Genomic DNA, 22,678 nt, shown 5'->3' with positions numbered 1-22,678 from the left:
CGAGTCGGGACACTAATAGGGGAGTCTTGCAACTTCGAATGCAGTTTCCCCCTTACTCCATTCATCATAAACCTGCAAAGTACAATACTCAAATGACCTAGGTGACCCAAAAACTCAACATTGCATATTTTTGTATACGTATTAACTCAAATCCTAAACTACTCTTAACATCTTAAAACATATGATCATAAGCGTATTTACATCCATTTAAGTCTTATGGTTCATACTTATCCTAAATGAGCATATACACTTGTTTTACTAGCTTTGATCATGAATATGCATTTAAGTATACATATTGATATTTTCAAAATGCAATATTCCTACCATTTATACCAAAACATCCAAAATAGACCCTAATACCAATCACCACTTTAGGTACATACCAATTGTTATAAACAGAACAAAACTTATACAAACATGTTGAGTTGAGAAATTGACATTGTCTATAAGAAATTATTATCAAATTGAACCCAATAAAACAATTAATCAATTGTGAAGAAGCATAAAATAAAAACAAAATCCAAAAAAGGAAAATGAAAGAGAGGTATAGAGAAAAGTAAAATAAAAAGAAATTGCTACTGCCCATAATAAATTATTACAAGGTGCAAGATGTTGAAAAATATGGACATCACATATAAAATAAAGGTAATTACATATTATTATTTACTATCATGATAGGTTAGCCCAAATTAAAAGTGATCTAATTTGTTTAAGGTTAATTGGGCATTAATTACTAAATAAAGTATGGGTTGAATATGTATAGATACTCTAGTAACTAATTTCTAATTGATGATGGACTAATTAGAAATTAGGGCTAATGTGTCAAAATTATATATATTAGGGTTATGGTCCCCAAATTATACACAAAGTAACTTTTCTAATATCCTATTTTTAGAAAAGAGAGTCACTTTCTCAAGATTACTTTTGTGCTAATTTTGAAGATCAAATTCTCAAGATCCGAAAAATTTCAAGGAATTCATGGATTTAGGTACGCTTTTACATCTAGTTCTATGTTATCATTTTGTTCTTGATGATTTGACATGATAGATCCTGATTTATGATTTATTAAGTTTTATATCATATCTTGATTTACAATTCTAACACAGTAAGTTTTAGAAAAAAGAGAAGAATGAGAAGGAGAAGAGAATGAACAAAGAAGTTTTTCATTCACATAATTGCATAATGGTTTCCATTTTCCTTCCCTGCTTAAAATGCAAAGAAGTAGAGTTACATAGTTGGTTATGGAAGTTGTTATTAAACAGTTGTAACCACCAACAACAAAACTAGTTGTTTCAATTAAACATTAAACATAAGACTAGACCTGATCATGGGTTGAGCCACCCAGCTCGGCTCGAAGGCCTACTCGAAAATTGGGAGAGTTTGAAGAAAAATATAGACCCGAAAAATGAGTTTGGACAAAAAATTAAGCCCGTTTTCTAATATGGATAGGATTGGGTCGGGCTTGAACAAATTTTTAAGCCTATATTTCGGGCCAAATAGGGCTTGAGCCTAGAAAATAGGCCGGAAGTTTTGTTGAAGCCTAGCCTATGATCACCTCTACATAAAACTAACTAAAACACATCGTTTTATTTACAAACATTTTGCTAAAACACAGCGTAGCAGCAACAAATTTAACAAACCGATTCCTCCCAAGATCCTTAAAGGATCGAATGTAGGAAATCTTTGTTGTAGCTCCTGTAGAGGTTCCCATGTAGAATCCTCAGGAAATGTGTTTGTCCATTCCACCAATACCTCGGTGACAGTTTTATTTCCTTTCTTGACCATACGCCGATCTACTATGCAAATAGGTTCTTTGAGCATAGCACCATCAATACTAACTACCAGTAGAGTAGATTGAACAAGTGTCTTTCCCACATGTTTTTAAAGTTGGGAAACATGAAGTGGAGGGAATACGGGAACTCAGTTGTAGATGAAGCCTATACATCACCTTTCTTACTCTAGCCTCGACAGTAAAGGGCCTAACGAACTCGGGAGACAGTTTCTGGTTCAAGACTTTCCTCATAGTGTGTTGCCTGTAAGGTTGTAACTTGAGACAAACATAATCACCCGCTTGAAACTCTCGATCACATTCTCTTATGATCAGTTGTTTGTTTCATCCTGTTTTGAGCTCTTTTAAAATGAAACTTGAGTAGCTTCCTTGCTGTTTCTCTTTGCTAGAGACTCCTATCAACAGTGTCTGCAGGTGACAGTCCAGCCAAATAGGTAAAATTTCAAATTTTATTATGCACGCTTTAATAATGTTGTTTATTGAGTTGATGTTACTAATTAACTCAAAGTCAACTTAGGATTAATGACAAAATCATGATAAGTAATTGTATTCATTTAATATTTTTAATATGATGTGTTTATATGTTTAAAGTTTAATTTACTCAAAGTTTGATTTTTTTTTAATTTTAAAATTGTTCATAATTTATGTGTTATTATTAATAAATTTTGAATCATACATTTAATTATTTATTATATATTATTTTTAAATACATGCTTCTGTTGGTTTTTTCTAGTATGATTATTTTTGTATAGAATATTAGGATACTCTCAAATTTATCTGCCAGTATCTAAAATTTTGGTTGCAGCACATTTTACTATTTAAATATTGTTTCTCAAAATTAATAGAGCTATAAAACATAATGTAAAAACCTTTTTAAGTGGTTTCGTGGTGTAGTTGGTTATCACGTCAGTCTAACACACTGAAGGTCTCCGGTTCGAGTCCGGGCGAAGCCATCCATACAGAATGTGTTTTGTTTCATTTTTAATAACCAAAAAAAAAAAAGTTGGTTTCTGCACATTTTACTATTTACTTAGTTATAAATAAAAATGTAAAATGCTTTTCAACGTGGTTTCGTGGTGTAGTTGGTTATCACGTCAGTCTAACACACTGAAGGTCTCCGGTTCGAGTCCGGGCGAAGCCATCCATACAGAATGTGTTTTGTTTCATTTTTAATAACCAAAAAAAAAAAAGTTGGTTTCTGCACATTTTACTATTTACTTAGTTATAAATAAAAATGTAAAATGCTTTTCAACGTGGTTTCGTGGTGTAGTTGGTTATCACGTCAGTCTAACACACTGAAGGTCTCCGGTTCGAGTCCGGGCGAAGCCATCCATACAGAATGTGTTTTGTTTCATTTTTAATAACCAAAAAAAAAAAAAGTTGGTTTCTGCACATTTTACTATTTACTTAGTTATAAATAAAAATGTAAAATGCTTTTCAATGTGGTTTCGTGGTGTAGTTGGTTATCACGTCAGTCTAACACACTGAAGGTCTCCGGTTCGAGTCCGGGCGAAGCCATCCATACAGAATGTGTTTTGTTTCATTTTTAATAACCAAAAAAAAAAAAATTGGTTTCTGCACATTTTACTATTTACTTAGCTATAAATAAAAATGTAAAATACTTTTCAACGTGGTTTCGTGGTGTAGTTGGTTATCACGTCAGTCTAACACACTGAAGGTCTCCGGTTCGAGTCCGGGCGAAGCCATCCATGCAGAATATATTTTGTTTCACAAAGAAAAATTAATTTACGCCATTGCCGGGGATCGAACCCGGGTCACCCGCGTGACAGGCGGGAATGCTTACCACTATACTGCAACGTCCTAGATACCTCATGTCATATTTGTACATTCCCTTATTTTGTGACCGAGAATGAGTTTAAAGTAAGGGGTAATCCAAATACTATTCGATTCGAAAAATTCAATAAAAATTTAAAATTTTTAATTAAATAATTTGAGTTATTTGAGATAATCAAGTTATTCGGATAAACTTAAATAAAAAATTAGGTTTTTCAGTTTAACTTAAATATAAATTACACAATTCGAGTTATCCGAAAATTCAAATAAAAAAAGGCAAAACTACGTCGTTTTGATAAATGTTTACCTTTTCTAAGGTTAAAAGTCAAAACCATTAAATTAAAAGGCAAAAACTACATCGTTTTGATAAATGTTTACTCATTAAGTTAAAATGCAAAATCATTATGTTGTTTATGCAATTAAGTAATCTTGTACTTCGTCTACTAGTTAAATAATCGGTCCATGTAAACGCAACATTGAGTATAAATAATAATATTCGTTAACTCTACTCTACTTGACTCGAAATTTTTTACTCGATTCGATTCGAAAAAAATTCAAATTGAGTTGGGTTGCTAAACTAGGATTCATCAACTTGACTAACTTGAATTTTTTTGACACGATCTCACTCAACTTGATCGAATACTCACCCCTAGTTAAAGTATCTAAGAATGGGAGAAAATGGAGAAAGGGGAAATTGAACAAAAGGTATTAATACAAGAGACTAGATCTTGTCAGTTGTCAGTAGAGAAGCTTAAAACTTGCCACATTCGAGGGAGTTTCCACCTCCTCATGAGAAGGCTGATGTGTCTCCACTGTCTTAAGAGAGGCCGATGTGTATAGAAAAAGATTTTTCAGCCCTCACTTAAGCCTAGTTTAGGAATACTTCTCAAAAGTACTTTATAAGAAAAAAACATTTTTGGGGATAAGCTAAAATTTTCAATTTACGAAGAAATTGCTTTTGGACCAATTTTTAGTTTAGGTGAAACACTTTTAAAAAAAAAATAGTTTGTTTAGAATTTTTTTGTCTCAAAAGTTTTTCTTAGAAGTAATACTAAAGAGAAAATAACCTATTAATGGATAAAGAGAAAATAACCTATCCATGTCTCAAAAATAAAAGCCCATTTATTATCTTACCCATTACAATACAAAAATACTTAAATTTTTTATTTATATATTTTAATTTTATTATGAGTATTTCATTATATTTATTTTATATCTATACTATTATTTAAATTTCTAATTGAGTTGGTGTCATGAGTGCTAAGAATTGGTGTCATGAGTACTAAGAACCAATCTTATTATAAAAATTACTAAAATATTTTCTAAAATTTCTAACCGAGTTGGTGTCATAAGTACTAAGAACCAATTTTATTATAAAATTACTAAAATATTTTTTCAGTATTTAAAATAAATTATATCATTAAAGATTGCTTTAATCTTTTTAATTTAAAGAATAAAACTTATGGATATGGAATTTGAACCAAAGCAAATTACATTAATAAATTTTAAATTTAATTTTTAATAAATTTTAATTTTATTACGCATACTTTAATAATATTGTTTATTAGTTAGTATTACCAATTAACTTAACATCAATTTAAGATTAATGATAATACTATAATAAATAATTATATTTATGTACTATCATATATTTATATGTTTAAAGTTTGATTTATGTTTGTGTTATTATTAATTAATTTTTATTGATAAAATTTTTATAGAATTCTAAGATCCTCTCACTAATATCTAAAATTTTGGTTTCTGTAGATCCTACTTTCTAGATATTGTGTCTCAAAATTAGTACTGTTATAAAAATACACTTCTCAGAGTGGTTTCGTGGTGTAGTTGGTTATCACGTCAGTCTAGCACACTGAATGTCTACGGTTCGAGTCCGGGCGAAGCCATTTATATAGAATAAAGTTCGTTTCATTTTTAAAAAACAAAATGAAAACTTCTACGCCGTTGCCGGGGATCGAGCCCGGGTCGCCAGCGTGACAGGCGGGAATACTTACCACTATACTACAACGACCTTTTCACATTAATAAGCGAATTAAAAGTTATCTATAGTATTTGTTGGCTTACAATCTAGTTATCAATTCTACCTTTCAAAATTAGTTTCTGTATTTGTACATTTTCTTATTTTGTGACCACCTGACACGACTATAGTTGATAAAGCTACCGAATGAGGTTGAGGTGAGCGAGAATTCAACGGTTAACTGAGAGGAAGCTTATTTCAAAGGCATGGCTGCAGCAACTAAGCATGGAGTTTATTATTCAATGTAATCAGGAATATTGTTTAGAGACATAAAAGCTAGGAGAAGCCCTTTTTTTAATGTCTGGTGAAATTATATATGATTCTCAATGTTTAGTTTAAAAAAATAAAAATAAAAACTTTATAATTCATGCAGTAATTGAAGTTGCTCTCAACAAGATATTTAATCTAAAATCATGGTGATTTCTTCAGATTGTTTATGATGAATTGTATAGTTTAATCAATAAAGAGAACTCAATATATTTATCAAATAAAATCCCTAATTAACACAAATTCAATCAAAAAAATACAATAATGTCTTTTCTTTTTAAAATAAATAACAATATTTAAAATATTTTATATAGTGACATTTGAACTCATATAAATTATAATAATTAAAAAACCCTTAAATTTGCCAAGATTGTTTTATTTATTCATATGTTTGAATTTTGTTTTACTATATACAATATATTTTCTCTATCAATTACATATTTATATTATTATTTGAATTTTTAATTGAATCAATTTCACTAATTAAAAACTAAATCTATTATGAAATTTATTAAAATATACTTTCTTATTTAAGATAAATTATATTATTTAAAAACGCTTTAATTTTTTAATTTAAAATAATAATAAAACTTATGATGTAATAAAATTTTAACCAGCAAATTACATTGATAAAATTTTAAATTTACCTTCAACTAAACTTTATTTTAATTTTTAATACATTTTAACTTTTAAAAGTATTATGTACACTTCAATAGTATTAATTACAAACTAGCTCGACACTATCATGATTTAAAATAATATAGTCATAGGTTTAAAGTTTGATTTACTCAAGAGTTCAATTTATTCTTAAATGAATACCAAGATCCTCAAGTAGAGCCGATCATGGTCATGGCCTGCCCTACCAAGGCCCGCCTAGAAAAATGGGAGGGTTTGGGTAAAAATATAGGCCGAAAAATGGGCTTGGGCAAAAAACGAGGCCTGTTTAAAAACGGGCAGGCCTCAGTAAGAGTTTTTGGCCGGGCCCGCCCGGCCCCAATTATATATTAATATATTTTTGTTTTTATTTTAATTATTTTAAATTTTAATATAACTATTTTTATTATATTGTTAATTTGTGTATTGTTTTAAGAATTGTTTTAGTATTATTTTTATTTGTTTTAATATTTATTTTATGTTTTTAAATATATTTGATTTATTATATTTTTAAATTTTTTATTTAATAAAATAAGAAAAAAAATTAATATGGGTCGGGCGGGCCGGGCTCGGCTTAGTAATTTTATTTCGGCCGGGCTTGGGTAAAATTTTAGACCCATATTTCGGGCGGGCCGGGCCCCGCCTAGTAGACGGGCCTAAAATTTTACTTGGGCCCGGCCCAAACCCGCCCGGCCCGAACCCGGCCCGGCCCATGATCACCTCTATCCTCAAGTTTTCGTCCCGCTAATATCTAAAATTTTGGTTTCTGTACATTTTACTTTCTACATATTATTTATCAAAGGTAGTAATTCAGTAAATGTAAATGTAATCATTGCCGTGGTTTCGTGGTGTAGTTGGTTATCACGTCAGTCTAACACACTGAAGGTCTCCGGTTCGAGTCCGGGCGTAGCCATTAATTTTAAATATATTTTGTTAAATTTTTTTTTTGATAAAAAAAAGAGTCCGATTCGGGTGACCCGCGTGGCAGGCGGGAATACTAGCCACTATACTACGACTTTAATACTTCACTCAGCGTATTAAAGCCCATCTATAATATTTGTTGGCTTACAAACGATATCAACACCCGTCGTCAATTCTATCTTTTGAAAATAGGTTCTAAACATTGGTTTATTCATCTCATATTTGTACATTTCCTTATTTTATGATCGATTAAATAATTTGTGTAGCCAATAATGACATGGCTGAAGAAATTTTTTTGAAAGATTTTATAGCTACTGAATGAGGTCGAGGTGAACCAGAAATCAACAATTACGGGGCTTTCCGGAAGAAGCTTGTTTCAAGGCATGGGGTTTGTTATTCAATGTAAAGAGGGACATTGTTTAGAGACAGCCTTAAAATTCAAAACAAAGGAACAATGAAAATGAAGACTAACCTTAAATTTGATATAAGTTAAGCTAGCTTAATGCCTGCAGCAACTATCTAACTAAGTCACAATCAATCCAATAAAATCTTAAAAATCAAAACACTACAAAGATGGATGTGATGCGAAAGAGCAATACCTTACAAAACAATTCATGCCTACACCAAAATAAATAAATAAAAACAACAAATATCTAACGGAATTAATATCCAACAAATAAAATCTTGAAAATCATAAGACTATCAAAATGGGTGTGTTAAGAAATAGGAATACTTACAAAGCTAGCAAAGAGTATCTCCCATTGAACTTCTATTTTGCTTTTTATATGATGCACTTTAAGCAATAAATTTCAATTCTCCACCTTGCATTTTAAATCCTTCTATGTTATTTTTTCTAGGCTTGCCACGATATCAACATGTAATCGCCCACGTTTTGAGTGGCATCCTAAACCAAACTTTATTGTCTGACAAAACAAAATACACAGGGTGAAGAATTTGTGCTTCAACTATTATAAAAGATATGATGAAACCATTTAGCCAATATAAATCAACACACAACCAACCCACCCAAACCCATGAGGGTATTACATCGGTGCATCAAAAGCTCCAACGTAGAAATGCATGTCATTATTTTACGATGATGTATTAAAGCTGCGCAAGCAATTATTACTAAAAACTATTTTAATAGTAATCCAATAAATACGGAACATTCTGAAAAATGCTTGTGCCCCAGTACCTACAAACTCCAGGCTCAATAATTTGTCCGGTTCAGCAGCAGTGAATGCTTCCCAAAGTCTTGCCACTGATTTTGATTTTTGTTGGCTGTTTTCATAGAATCAAGTTTACTGAGTAATTGGTAACTCATGGTTGAATACGGAACATATTTAGTCACGTAGACAAACAAACTGAAACTCATTGGCAAACAACAATTGAAAACACATCAATAGTAATTCTAATGAAATTAAAAGCAATCTATTCACTCTACAAACAAATATTAAATATTGATGCATTCATGACTGAATTTTAATAGATTGATGCTCAACTTATGGTTTAATGCAGTGTAATGGGGAGAGAACTCAAAAGCTACATAAAAATCCATCGATTTTAGAACTACTCAAAGATTCCTCTTAAATTAGACTTAATAAACCATGAAAATTAGGAATAAAAATAATATGAATGGATTATGGAAAAGAAAAATGATATTGAAAAAAAATTAAGACATTGAAAAATATAGCGAAAGGAAGAACAAAAACATATCATCTAAAAAATGAAATGAAATATTTTAAGTTATACAAAATTCAGATAAGCATAAATACAAACGATATAAATTGGATTACATCAATAGCTGAGATTAGTGTCTATCTACAAGATAAGAGTTCTTATCTTTTAGGATTTATAATAATTACCCTCATAATTCTAGTTTTACAGAAATGTTTCACTGGATCATCAACACTTCAAGTAAATGGGTTTCTCTATGTGTTCCACAAATTGGGCTAGTTCAAGTGAGTTGAATGGGCCCTGTTTAATTAGCTGACCTTCATAGGACGCTTTGTGCGCATTCATCATGGGTTTTGATCCGCAACCCATGACAATCTCCCCCACCCATTCTCACGACGCACTCATCGTGTCCTTAGAATTACATTGGATTGACTCGTCTTGTGATCTGCTATAATTTGATATGTTAAATTAGGCTTCCCCATTATACTTAAGGAGCTTGTTTTCTGGAAAATTAACGTCTTTTCTATAGTTTAGTGTAGATTTTAGATTTCCAATTTAATAAGTGTAAATACCTCTTTTTATTCATTTTGAGACCCAAATTGGCCAATTGTACCATTGGGGGACTTAACGTTTGATTGAGTATTGTAGGTACTTAATGATGGCTCGAAATTGTGCCAAAACATCACCGAAGAAAGGGACATCATGACATAGGAGCATGGGAATCGCGATACCTCAAACAGGCCTAGAATGAAGATCGCCTATAGTGGTATCGTGATATCCACCTTCCAAGAGGGACCCAATTTCAATACTGATTATAGTATCGCGATATCCTACCTTGAGTATGACGCTATCCACACCATAAAGGGGATAAAAAATGGCGCCAGATGTAGTCTTGTCCAATCGAAGCACCAATCAGATGAGACCCATTTAAGGGCATTTTGGTCAATAAAATTGGGTTAGAAATTGCTGCTAAAATAGCTAATTTTGGATTAAGAGAGAGGGATACACATATGAAGCTTATTTTAGCTAAATTTTCTCTTTAGTTCTCTTAGTTTTTTTCTTCATTTTTAGGGTTTCTTAGTTTTCATCTTCCTTAATTGTAGAGTCATTTTTTTGTAACTTTTCTTCTTGTTCTTTATGTTAGTTAAGTTAGTTATTACTATAGCTAAGGTTTATTTGCACTTTTAGTCCATTTCCTTTACTTGTAATGACATTTCAGCCTTCAATTTAATATATTTCAGGTTTTTTTAGTTTAATCTGTTAAAGACTTTAGCTTTTATGTACCTTTCATTTTACTGTTGAATGTTCATCTACACTTTTATTTTAAGTTTTGTAGATTAAAAATACAAACTTTTATCTTTTTCTCAAGCTTTATGTTAATGACTATCATTTCCTTGCCTTGCATGTTTGTTAGCTTAGTTTTTAAGATGGATAACAAAACTCTAAAGGGATTGATTGATAAAGATGCGGGTAAGTTGATTTTTGGGTGAAGGACTAAGTTGTAAATAAATTGGACAAAATTGAATAAACCTAAAAACTTAGGATTGACACCCCTAAGGGAATATTTAGGCAAGTGACACTGAGAGGTAATCTTTTTGAGCACCAATTCATTAGTCCCGAGTTAGCCGGTGAGGTCGAGAGATAAACCAAACTAATTTGTCTAATTTAGTAAAATTGAGGTCGAGAGGTAAAACATAACCACTTTAGGAGTTTAAGCAATTTAAATCACTAATTCGAATATTAGTGAACTGCATTGAAATCATTCAAAAATCGTTTGTTATTCATTGATTAATTTAATAATTTTGTATATTTTACAATTTAGTCTTTATGTTAATTAGTTGATAAATTAGGGTAATTATTCTTGATTTTATGGCTTATTGTACTATAGTGTTTAGTAATTAGTTAGTTAGACTCTTTATTTTGAATGTTTGTAGCTATAATTTGCTCAATCGTCGACTCTTTTGGGTTTGATCCTCGGAGTAGTCCATACTTGCAGGCACCGTACGATAGTATAAGTTTTGATCATTTGTTGTATTTAGTGTTGATTCTATTCTTTTGAAGTCCATGAGGACAGCGAGGGAAGTGGTCTTGCAACTATCTCAATACCTCAGTCGATTCCCAATTAGTCTTTATGTTAGGTAATTTCACCTATCGAAACATTTTCTTCAGCTTATGTCTTCATTGTCTTCTAAATCGAATTGTATTTCTCTCTTGTACATCTCAATCGTAAGAGACCACTGCTCTTACTTTCCCCCATTGTGACTCGCCTCTATCAGGATCCCCTTGATCCTCAAAAATAGGCTTTGTCACACCCACATTGAACACTAGGTTAACCTTAGTTATTGTCGTTAACTTTGATTTGTAAGCCCTTCGACTTACCCATTTCAGAACTCTGAAATGGTCCTTATGTCTTTGCCAAACCAACGATAAGTCATAATGTAAAACACTAGAAAAATGTTTGAGATGTACCTCACTTATAGCATTTACTCGATTTGACTGCCAATTTGCATCACTACTTTTTCCCCAAAGTTTGATGCACAACCCACCTCTCTCATAGGTGGTAGCCCCATTAATGAATCAACAAGCTTCATATTGATTTTCTACACCTTTAGCATTTCCAAAAGGGTCTTCTTAGCACTCCGATCTACCAGGTCAACATTCCTACCACATTGAACATCCTTGACTAGCAGTTTGCCAACAATACCTTAGTTCCACTCCTTATTTCTCGACTCATCGATATAACACATTGTTGTTAAGTATTCAAGATACATATACTGTTGGATCTTCATCATTTTAGCCACCTTGAATATCTAACCATGATGAATTCGCCTTTGTTGAAGGGTCTTGTAATGGTTTGATATGTAGAAGTTATATAAATGACAACCACCCAAAAACCTTATTGTGGAATCCAACTATTAATAAAACCTTAGAAATAGTAATGAATTATGGATTTGGCTATGATTTTTGAACTAATGATTACAAGATACTTAGAACTCGTCTCCAATATAAGTATGAGTTTGAAATTTTGGTATTCAAAAGTAATATATAGTAAAAGGTTGTAGAAGAAGAATATGGTTATGCTTTTTATGGATTACATGAAATCTTTCTTTTTGAAAGATTGAAAATTTTAGGAGATAGCATAATCTTCTTATTTAGAAATCTTATCCATAGTGGCTCAAGTCTTGATGGGCTAAAATTGTCTTCTCAACTTTTTAACATATGGGTATGTATTACACTATACCAAAAATTGTATTTCTTTGTAGCTATATAGTACTTTGGTATGATCCCAAACAAAATACTAGGAAAATAATTAATACACAGTGGCAGCTATTTATGTCCAAAGCTTGATTTTACCATCTTGGTGTTATCCAACCAATGGATAACAATGCATGTTTTACTTAATATTATAAGGATCCTCCTTCCTTACTTACAAACTACGTTCTATTTCAAACCACTGTAGCATTTCTATGTTTACACAATAAATCCCTATCTACGACTGACTATACATGACTAGCCTCCTCATCTAAGGCCAACGACTAAATGCCCAAGAAGTCAATAGCCAAGGAATGCCCAAGAAGTCAATAGCCAATGTGGTGCTGGTCATAAGTTTCGAACCATGCCTAACACTGGGTCTTTCCAATGAGTGCTATAGAGTTACTGTTATCAAAAAGGTTGATGTGAACAAAAATTAGTTGGTGGTTATCTTTATCTTCATCATAAAGACTCTCCCCCTGCCCCTGCCACCGGTAATTTGTACCATCAATGTTCTCACCTTAGTATTTTTTCATCTTTTTCTAGTGGTAGGGTCACGAGGAAGAGAGACCATAGCAACAAATTAAGAAGTAGAGGTAGATAAGAATTCATATAGAGTTAGTGATGAAGATGAAGATCACATTGATGCAAGAGAAAAACTTAGACTCATCAAACAACAATCCACTCTTTGCAATGAAAGCTTCAAACAACATAACACCCTCAATATTGTAAACATCTTTCCAATTATTCTTTTTTTTTCCATATATTTATAACTATATCAACCTCATCAATTAATCTTTTTTGCTATATATTATGAAAAACAAAACCAACAACAATCTTTAGCAAGTCAGTTAAATTGGTAACCTAGGCAAGTTGTATGGTTTCAAAACAGGAGAGCAAGGTCAGGAAAAAACCATAACCTGGAAAATTTCCTTGATCATTACCAAAGAAAATATTGTAAAGCTTGTTTTTAAGTTTTAATTTCCTAATGAATTGTTTCATTAGGCATGCAAGACAAAGCTGAAGCAAATTGAGGTGGATTGTGAGTTCTTGAAGAGGTTTTGTGAGAAACTAACAAATGAAAACAAAAGCCTACAAAAGGAGTTACAAGAACTCAAAGGACTAAAAACAATGGTTCAACCTTTTTGCATGAACATGTTGGCAACAACTCTCACCATGTGCCCATCTTGTGAAAGAATCGGTGGCATTGTTGGCGATAGGAATTCCAACAACCAATTTTCAATGCCTTCAAAGCCTCATTTCTATAAACCCATCACTAATCCTTTTGTAGCATGTTAATTAATTAAGTTTGATTTAGAATTTAGTAACAAAATAATGGGAGAAAAATACTCACATCCTTTCTAGTTTTGGGTTAAAAGGGTTTGCATGAGATTAAAAAGTAGTGTAATTATAATTAATTAATTTCTAGACAAAAAAAATGGTGGAACCAATGAGCAAAGAAGAAAAAAATAGTGGAAACAAGGGTGGTGAGGAGGGACGATGATGAAGTAAGCATGATAGAAAAATGATAAAAAAAATATAATGTGATGTGTAAAATCAACTGTAGTTAAAGATTTAATATTTGAGTGATTAAAATGATTTTTTTCTAATTAAATTGCAAGGATTTTTATTTGAATATATTTAAGCCAAAATTATTGGGATCTAGTGCCCTTACTATAATATTTTCGTCTATGTACTTGTAATTTTTGATTATATTAGTTTAAATAAATATTTAGTAGTATCATTAATATTATTTGTATGTTATCCTTAACGGTTTTTTCACATAAAGTAAAATAAAAGTAAATATTAGCTCACCGATATTCTAATATTTAATTAATATTAAGCAACATTACATGAATGATCGTAATGTGGAAAGACAACTTATACTAGTAAATAATCTAAACACGTCCTTAGTCCAATCGAAATTGAGCAAATCGATTAAAAGACTAATATGACGTATATTAAGTCCAATTGATGAGATACCTTATATTGGATATCAGAACGAATGATTCCCAAAAGATAAATATATAGATGTGATTAACTAGACTAACAGTATATTGGATAGGATCCAAGTAAAATAGATCCTAAATTAGTTTATGAATATATTCACTTGTTACATTCATAGTGTCGCATACCTTAAATCCTGATTAGATGATGAATTGTGTATACGTGGCTTATATACTTTGATGTTAGTGAAAGCTAAAGTTCAAATAGATTTGTAATTTGTGACCACCATTTTGCACACGATCAAGATCCATTTTGTGAAAGAAACGGAACAAAAAATGTTTTTCTCCCAAATTTGTAATTTGGACCCCTCTCATCGGATGCCAGAGATTAGCCATGATACTTCTCATTGGGGAAAGTGAATCACACTCGCAGTAAGGAAACACCTCACCAAGCAAAGATAAAAAATCTTCTTCACAGGTTCAACCTTGTTTTGGATTTGTAAGATCTCCTCCTCATCATCCAAAGTAAGACTCGCCAAATCAGTTTCCATACAGACCAAAATCAAAACGAAAAGAAATTAACAACCCCTCCTAAACTCCACCACTGCAAAAACCAAATCAGAACAACGACAAAAACCCTAAAAATGAAACTTGTTAGAGAAGTAGACTAAGATGTGCTAGAGTAGCAGACTCGATCCTTATCTTTTAAAAGTACATTAAAAATTTAAAAATGAGCTTTTTCATATTTCAAATAGAAAACATAAAAAAAAAAAAATTTAAAATGAAAATTATAAATTTTTAAAAAATATAAATAATTTTTAACCAGATTCAATTAATCCGCAGTGATTTTTGGGTTAATCAGTTTTTTACCTCTCACCAGACTAATACTCTAGTTGGTTTTTGATCCAATCGGTCCGATCCAGTTTAGATAACAATGAATTGTGAAATTTTTATATTTTAAATATATTTTTAGAAAATATTTATATTTATATTTTGAATTTTAAATATTTTTAAAAATATAATTTTAATTTTTTGTTTAAAATAAAGAAAAAGTAATTTTAATTTTTTAAAATACATACTTTTAAAGGGTATGGACCATATTGACAAAAACTATAAATGTGAGATCTAAACGAGTTTTAAAATTTTAAAAATTAATAGACCTATTAATTGATACAAAATAGTTAAATCAAAGTTAAAATTTTATTTGAACTGGAAATTGAACTAATTTTTATAATTTTTAATATTTTTATTTTTGATAATTTATTTTCTTTGAATTGGTTGGACCGATCGTTTTGAAATCAATTGGCTAAACTAATTCAAATCGATTCAAATGTCGGTTCAACTATTTTTTAGTTCGATTCAACTAGTTTGTACCAATTTGCGTGTTAACTAACTTTTTATCTTTCACCGAACTGATACCCCAACAATTCTCGACTCAACCGCCAACTTGGTTTGGTTTAGATAATATTGAATTTTAAATTTTTGTTTATATTTTAAAAATCTTTTTATTTTTATTTTAAAATTTAAAAGTTTTTATTTTTCCCATAAGTTTTATTTAATATATATATATATATTTAATTTTTAAAATATTTATGTTTTTATTTAAAATATGAAAGGAATAATTTCAAAATTTTTTATGTATTTTTAAAACAAAATTAACAAAAATTATAAATATTAAGGGTTAAAAATTATTTTAATATTATTAAATTTAATAAAAATAAAGAAAGAACTACAATTTTAAATAAAAATACATAAACCTAATATCTCAAAATTAAAATTAAAATTTGAAGGGTTAGAAAACGTTTTGACATTTAAATATTTTTTTGAGCTGAGTTGACTCATCATCAGTTAAGTTTTCAAATATTGAAAATGAGGGTTCATTTTCGGCATCCGGTATCAAACCCGGGTCGAATGGCTAAAGTTCTTTTTTTTTTTTTAAGTATTATCTTTTTTGTTCTTTGGGCTGTGTGAAAGTGGCTTTCTTCTCTTCTGCTTCATACAAAACTGAGTTATATCTTTCGTTTCTTCCCCTTGCAAAATCCCCAGCCTACCCAACACAGAAAAAAGACCAAAAGATTTTTTATGGCCGTTGTTTCAAGTGCTCATTCAACTATCTTCTCTAAAACCTCCCTTTTTCACCACATAAATGGTTTCAAACGCTTCTCTTTTTGCTTACCCTTTTCATCCTCTACCGTTGCTTCCCTTTCTTCTAAGAAAAAATGGAGACAACCCGTGGCTTCCTCCGTGTTAGAGCTTGGTGGAATCAAAATTGCCAAAGATGGTACCCAAATGTTTCTTTTTATGTACTTTTTTCTTTTATGTTTTTCTTCACTGTTATTGAACTGGGTCGTTTCAATATTTGCTGATATTGAATTTTAACTAGGCGAGCCTATCTATTCTTGCATTTTCTTTCTCTAATACCAGAAAATGTTTATGGGTAATGGGCATTTTTCTCTTAGTTTAATCTGATTTGGAGTTTCCAAAATATGCCCTTTGTGTGTTCAAGTTGTATTTTGATAGGAAATTTAAATTCATGGAGTTTTGGTGCAACATGTTTTGGAATGGAAGTTAGGTATAAGCTTTTTAGGTGGATTACACCCTTTTTGGTGTAATGGTAAATGATTGAAAATTTTATGCAATGGGAACCAAATTTTCTGGTTTGTATATGCTTTGAAATTTTTTAATTGGTGAATTTTGATTCATGATTTTATGTGTTTTCATAGTTTTTGAATGATTTAGTATTTTATTGGATGGTGGGAATTGTAGATGTGGTGAGGGATGACCCGACAAACAATGTTCCGGACACAATTTTTTCGAAGCTGGGGTTGCAGCTCCACAGAAGGAATAACCATCCTCTTGGGATTCTGAAGAATGGAATATATGAATATTTTGATACTAATTTCCCAAATATGTTCCACAAGTTTGATGATCTCTGCCCAGTTGTTTCAGTAAAACAGGTACAATGTGGTCCACTGCTCTGTGAATTCTCTTTTCCTCTTTTATGTTCCATATGATTGGATCGAAAAGGAATAGCTTTTGAGTTTAGATATTTCTGAAAATTCAACCTATGCTCTGCTTTGGAATTCCTGGGAAATTTGTATCTCTATGGATTTGATCAGATTACAGATGTTTATATGCTTCTGTATTACCTTATTGATATCATGTGTTACCATGTACGCTTGAACCTCTGTGTATGTGTTTGGCTGTGGATTAGCGAGTGAGCGAGAGAGAGAGAGAGAATGATTTTGGATTGCATATTTTTAGGTTATGGGCCTTTTTTCTCCATATGTATCATCTATGGCCCCATAAAGCATGTTTGTTCGAAAAATACGTGGCTCTCTAGTCAACTTCTTAAATTGAGCATGTGATTTTTGAGTATTATTAAATCTCTCCAATGCAAAAAGGTTCTGTATTGCTGTTTTTTGAGATCTGCAAGAAGTATGACCTGGCAGTAAGGTTCTTGTTTTTGGTTTTGTAGTAATTGAATTCTGAAGTGATGGAATGATGAATGCAGTAATTTGCATGCATACATGCAACACTGATTTCCTTAAAAACTGAACTTAAAATGTTTCAAAATTTTTCATGCCTATCTAAGCTCATATATACTCAGCAGAATTGTTTAAAGTTGTACTTTACAGATTCTAGAACTCTATGTTTTTTCTTGGGGGGATAAATTTGATTTTTTTACCCAAAATAAGCAGAATTATGCTACAAGAAAACAACTGCTGATAGAATAGCTGCAAATAGGATTACAACTCTATACAATCAGTTATTTGCATCCAGTATACCCCAATCTATCCAAAGTTGAAGATTTACACTATCAGTTCTATCTATACTCCTCCCTAACAATCTTAGCCATACAATTTTTTTGATGCTCCTCAGTAATTCTTATGTACTTACCTGCTTCTCTTCAAATTGCCTTCTATTCTTTTCCTTCCAGATCATGTATATATATGCACTACAAGCAAGCTTCAAAATCAGTGACTTTCCCTTCAACCTCCTGACAGCCCATTGTAACTCTTGGTGCCAAGACATGACACCTCTATGTATCGGGTATAATTTCAGAACACCGCCACACTTTCCTTGAGTACTCACACTCAAAGAACAAGTGATTATGAGATTCCATCCCTTCCTCGCATAATTTGCAGCATCCCTCTACATTAAATCCCCATGAAATACGCCTATATTTTGTAGGCAACTTGTCCCTTACAGCCATCCAAGCAATAAGAGATGGCATACGAATATGCAGGGAAAACCAAATAAGTCTACTTCAAGTAACTCTCCTCTTTATCCTTATTTAATTCCAGATTGTGGTCACGGACAATTTGTTGTTTACTGCAGCAGGTGATTTAAGGATTGAAGCAGCATTTACTCGCAACTTTAATAACTTTTTCCAGTTCTAGCTGTTTCCAATATTTAAAGATACCTTCCAAATAGATTCATTCTTTAGGAAAGTTATTGTGCTCTATGTTTTGTCCAACATTATGTGCTCAAAGTTGGATGATGGGTAAGCAGTTATTGTGCTCCTCTGAAATGAAAATACAATTTGTCATCTGTTTGATAATTAATTTTATTGTCTTAGTTATGTTACAATATATGTTGGATAATTTTATCAAATTTGGATTCTTGGACAATGGTTTTTAAGAATATTTATTTATTTATGACAGTAAATAATTATTTTTTTCCAGAATTTTGATGATGTCCTCGTGCCTGCTGATCATGTAAGCCGGAGTTATAATGATACATATTATGTTGACTCTCAAACTGTGCTGAGGTGTCATACAAGTGCACATCAAGCAGAGCTGTTGAGAAGGGGACACACTCATTTCCTTGTAACTGGCGATGTTTACCGTAGAGATTCTATAGATTCCACCCATTACCCTGTGTTTCATCAGGTTTCGTTTTGTTGAAAACATCTTCAGTTTTGTCTAGCTTTTTAGAATTTTCTTCTCTTAGGTATTCTGCTAAGTCTACATGTGATGCTCAACCATTTGTTGGGCCCTACCATGGCATTCTTTATGGGTCCACATGATGAAGAGCTTTGATTTGACATGTAACATTTGTCTAAGATGGTTATGTTGATAATTCAGGGTCAATTATTTTTCTCCCCTTTGCATTGCAGATGGAAGGGGTTCGTGTTTTTACTCCAGACAATTGGGAGGCATCGGGTTTGGATCCAACATCATATGCAGCTGAGGACTTAAAGAAAAGTCTAGAAGGCCTAGCTCGTCACTTATTTGGTAAATTTTAGATTCAAAGCTTTATTGAGGGATTACAAGTTTGCAAAAAGATTATGCATATCTGCTACAATGAGTTTACTATTTGGCTTCGGAAAAAATCATATTCCATATTGAATGGAGATCTTTTTTTACATCATAAATGCAATAATGTTTTTGGCAAGAAGTGGGAACTTTTGCGAAAATAAATCATCGCATATTTGCTTCTTTTTTCTTTTAGTTACGATGGAGATGTATATATTAGCGTTGTGCAATGTATAACATATTTTATGGAGAAAAGTATCTAACTAGCTGCTATAAATTCTGATCACTTTTATGGAATTAGTCATCAAAGGTTTGCATTGTAAAGACTGCAAAACACCAAGCCTCAATCTGTTAACATTCCAGGTGCTGTGGAGATGCGTTGGATTGATGCCTATTTTCCATTTACCAATCCTTCCTATGAACTTGAGATCTATTTTCAGGTATTTTTTTTTTATTTTATAAAAATAGTTTCAGTGTTTTCTTTAAGCTTGAGTTGTTTGGTTGAGGGTTTTTAGTAGCTTTTTTCTTTTTTTCCTGCTTCATTTATTAGTGGGTGAGCCCTATGCTTATTGTTGCAATCTTAAATTTGATTAAGCTAAATTATGATATGGATATTTCTAATACCTTTAACTACATGTTTGTAATCTGGTTTGTAGTCCTCATTTCTACTTTGATTGTTGTTCTATCTGAATTATTTTAAGTTAATTTGGTAACTTTAGCTCTGAGTATAACTTAGCAGCAAACTACAACAACTTTCAGGGGAAATGGATGGAGGTTTTGGGTTGTGGGGTGATGGAGCAAGAAATATTGAAAATTAGTGGTAGATCAAACAGTGTTGCCTGGGCCTTTGGACTTGGATTGGAGCGGCTAGCAATGGTTTTATTTGACATTCCAGATATCCGGCTTTTTTGGTCAACTGATGAGCGATTCACCTCACAGGTAGCTTCTGAATGTAGCTCCATGATTTGAATGCTGAATTCTTGGAATCCTAAGTTAGTTTCTGCACCTAAGTCTGGTTAAACAATTTGAACGCAGTTTTCCGAAGGCCAAATGGGAGTCAAGTTTAAACCATTTTCGAAGGTAGAAGTTAAGCAAATGGTTTCTTTTAACTGTTTAATAACTATTACAAAAGCATGACTGGACACCTCAATTGTTTTTGCAGTATCCTCCCTGTTACAAAGACATGAGTTTTTGGATCAATGATTCATTTACAGAGAACAACTTATGTGAAGTTATAAGAGGAATAGCTGGGGATCTTGTTGAAGAGGTATGCAATTTAAATTTTGGCCAGATATCTTTTGAGGACATGAAACATGTTCATCTATATCATATATCATTATGTGTTTAAGCTTCTTAACTGAATGTTCTATAGAGTATATATTATCAGTTTATAAATATTATAAATTATCGAAATAATGGAAAAGGTGTCAATTGAGGGGTAAGCATGTTTGATTGGCTTCCTTAATCTCATCCTTTATAGACATCAAAACACAAATAACTGATTTAATGGAGTTTATGTACGTAATTTCTGATTTCTAGTTTTCATTCTTAATATGATATGTAAGTAGGCAGTCGCCAAAAGATTTTTTTCGCCTATATCTTGTCTCAGAGGCTATGATAGCAATTATAAGCATTTAAAATCCCTTGCATATCAAGGGCAGTTGCGGGTACTAGTGTGTCTATGAAGATGTCTTATTGATGCACTAATTATATTTTAAATTTAATACGGAAAGGTATTAAGCAATGATGACCTAAAGTCTTTCAACAATCATAAATACGAAGCATTTGAGGGTCTTACTTGATAGGTGTTTGATAGATAATTTTTTGTTTCATCACATTCAGGTGAGCTTGATAGATAACTTTACCAACAAGAAAGGAATGACAAGCCATTGTTATCGGATTGCATATCGATCCATGGAGCGTTCACTCACAGACGAGGAGATTAATGACCTGCAGGTACCGCTATGCCTTACTTATGTCGTAATTATGATTGATGTTACTATAGTTTTAATTTTGAAGTGTTGTTTGATGGTAAAATATGTTGGTTTTTCAATTGTGAATGCAGTGGCAGGTGCGAGAACAGGTGCAGAACAAGTTAAATGTTGTTCTAAGATGAGTAGTCTAAACTTGTTTTTTGTCTATTGAAGTTATAGGTGTTGCATCTTAAATTACCGTACTACAAAGATTTCAGTTATTTGCAAGGTTTTATGTTTGGTTAATTCATGGAATATAGGTTTAATACATTATTTGGTATCTATATTTGACAATTTTTTCCTAGTCCAATGTGATACTTGTATTTGATAAAAGCTATACATTTTTTATATGCGTTCTTAAATTTTTAGCGTTTAATTCAGGTTTTAGAGTTGATTAGATGAAAATTCATAAATTACTAATAAAATTAACAATTACATAAAATACTAAATGATATATTAAGCTTGAAAAATAGACTAAAATTATGTAATTTTATGAACAGCAAAACAAACATAAAATAAAACTCTTCACGCATTTAGTTATTGAGATTTTTATGTGGAAATAAATATATTTTAATAGAATTTATTGATTTAATTTTGATTAAGATATATGATTATTACGGAATGCAGTAAAAATACTTATATGTCATAAACTTTGGGATATTTATCTTGTTTGTGATAATTTTATATCATTGTGAAATTTGAAATAAAATTATGTTAAAAGAGGTGGAGGTTAGAAAATGTTTATGTTTAAACCTTTATATTTGTAAAGTTATTTTAATTTGACGTTATAATATTTTGTATTTTTTATATATAAAATATATATTATCTAACCATAATGATTTGTTAGTAACATGATTTGTTATGTTTAACATATGTTTTATTTATACCTATTCATTTTATATGAATAAATAAAATTTTAGAAGATTAATATCTTTTTTTTATCATTCATGTTAAAAAGAATTGCAAAAGTGTATATTATTTAAAATAAATTAAGCATTCATTAAGGTTATATAATAAAATTATTATATGCTCCTAAAGAGCTAATATTGCATTAAATTGTAGAAAAGAACTTTTAAGAGCTAATATTTTACCTTCTTGTGATGCAAAAT

The 22,678-nt window shown here is 31.3% G+C and overlaps 2 protein-coding genes and 7 non-coding genes across 10 annotated transcripts; all 9 read left to right on the top strand.

Annotated features, from left to right (window-relative positions):
- Positions 1-2,668: 2,668 nt before the first annotated feature.
- Positions 2,669-2,742, top strand: TRNAV-AAC (transfer RNA valine (anticodon AAC)). The gene has a single exon. It is a non-coding gene; the product is annotated as a tRNA-Val (tRNA).
- A 114-nt stretch (positions 2,743-2,856) lies between these two features.
- Positions 2,857-2,930, top strand: TRNAV-AAC (transfer RNA valine (anticodon AAC)). Its single transcript has one exon. It is a non-coding gene; the product is annotated as a tRNA-Val (tRNA).
- Positions 2,931-3,044: 114 nt separating this feature from the next.
- Positions 3,045-3,118, top strand: TRNAV-AAC (transfer RNA valine (anticodon AAC)). Its single transcript has one exon. It is a non-coding gene; the product is annotated as a tRNA-Val (tRNA).
- A 115-nt stretch (positions 3,119-3,233) lies between these two features.
- TRNAV-AAC (transfer RNA valine (anticodon AAC)) lies at positions 3,234-3,307 on the top strand. Its single transcript has one exon. It is a non-coding gene; the product is annotated as a tRNA-Val (tRNA).
- Positions 3,308-3,421: 114 nt separating this feature from the next.
- On the top strand, positions 3,422-3,495 carry TRNAV-AAC (transfer RNA valine (anticodon AAC)). Its single transcript has one exon. It is a non-coding gene; the product is annotated as a tRNA-Val (tRNA).
- A 1,918-nt stretch (positions 3,496-5,413) lies between these two features.
- TRNAA-AGC (transfer RNA alanine (anticodon AGC)) lies at positions 5,414-5,487 on the top strand. Its single transcript has one exon. It is a non-coding gene; the product is annotated as a tRNA-Ala (tRNA).
- Positions 5,488-7,378: 1,891 nt separating this feature from the next.
- On the top strand, positions 7,379-7,452 carry TRNAV-AAC (transfer RNA valine (anticodon AAC)). The gene has a single exon. It is a non-coding gene; the product is annotated as a tRNA-Val (tRNA).
- Positions 7,453-12,703: 5,251 nt separating this feature from the next.
- Positions 12,704-13,688, top strand: LOC108487841 (homeobox-leucine zipper protein HAT22-like). Its single transcript, XM_053020265.1, is given in 5 exon segments — positions 12,704-12,824; positions 12,866-12,975; positions 12,977-13,114; positions 13,208-13,285; positions 13,395-13,688. Coding segments are annotated over 5 exon segments (741 nt in total).
- A 2,540-nt stretch (positions 13,689-16,228) lies between these two features.
- LOC108486914 (phenylalanine--tRNA ligase, chloroplastic/mitochondrial) lies at positions 16,229-21,902 on the top strand. 2 transcript variants are annotated; one of them, XM_017791074.2, is made up of 10 exons: positions 16,229-16,616; positions 17,102-17,292; positions 19,024-19,230; positions 19,458-19,575; positions 19,960-20,036; positions 20,356-20,535; positions 20,632-20,676; positions 20,759-20,863; positions 21,439-21,552; positions 21,662-21,902. In XM_017791074.2, exons 1-10 carry the CDS (start codon positions 16,418-16,420, stop codon positions 21,710-21,712), a joined length of 1,287 nt encoding a protein of 428 aa, XP_017646563.1. In that variant the 5' UTR covers positions 16,229-16,417; the 3' UTR covers positions 21,713-21,902. The 2 variants fall into 2 exon arrangements, with proteins under 2 accessions (XP_017646563.1, XP_052876701.1); XM_053020741.1 differs by lacking the exon at positions 16,229-16,616 and adding an exon at positions 16,876-16,992.
- Positions 21,903-22,678: the final 776 nt, after the last annotated feature.

Source organism: Gossypium arboreum, chromosome 10 (genome assembly GCF_025698485.1).
Source record: "Gossypium arboreum isolate Shixiya-1 chromosome 10, ASM2569848v2, whole genome shotgun sequence".
NCBI lineage: Eukaryota > Viridiplantae > Streptophyta > Magnoliopsida > Malvales > Malvaceae > Gossypium > Gossypium arboreum.
This window is presented reverse-complemented; position numbering and strand designations above follow the sequence as displayed.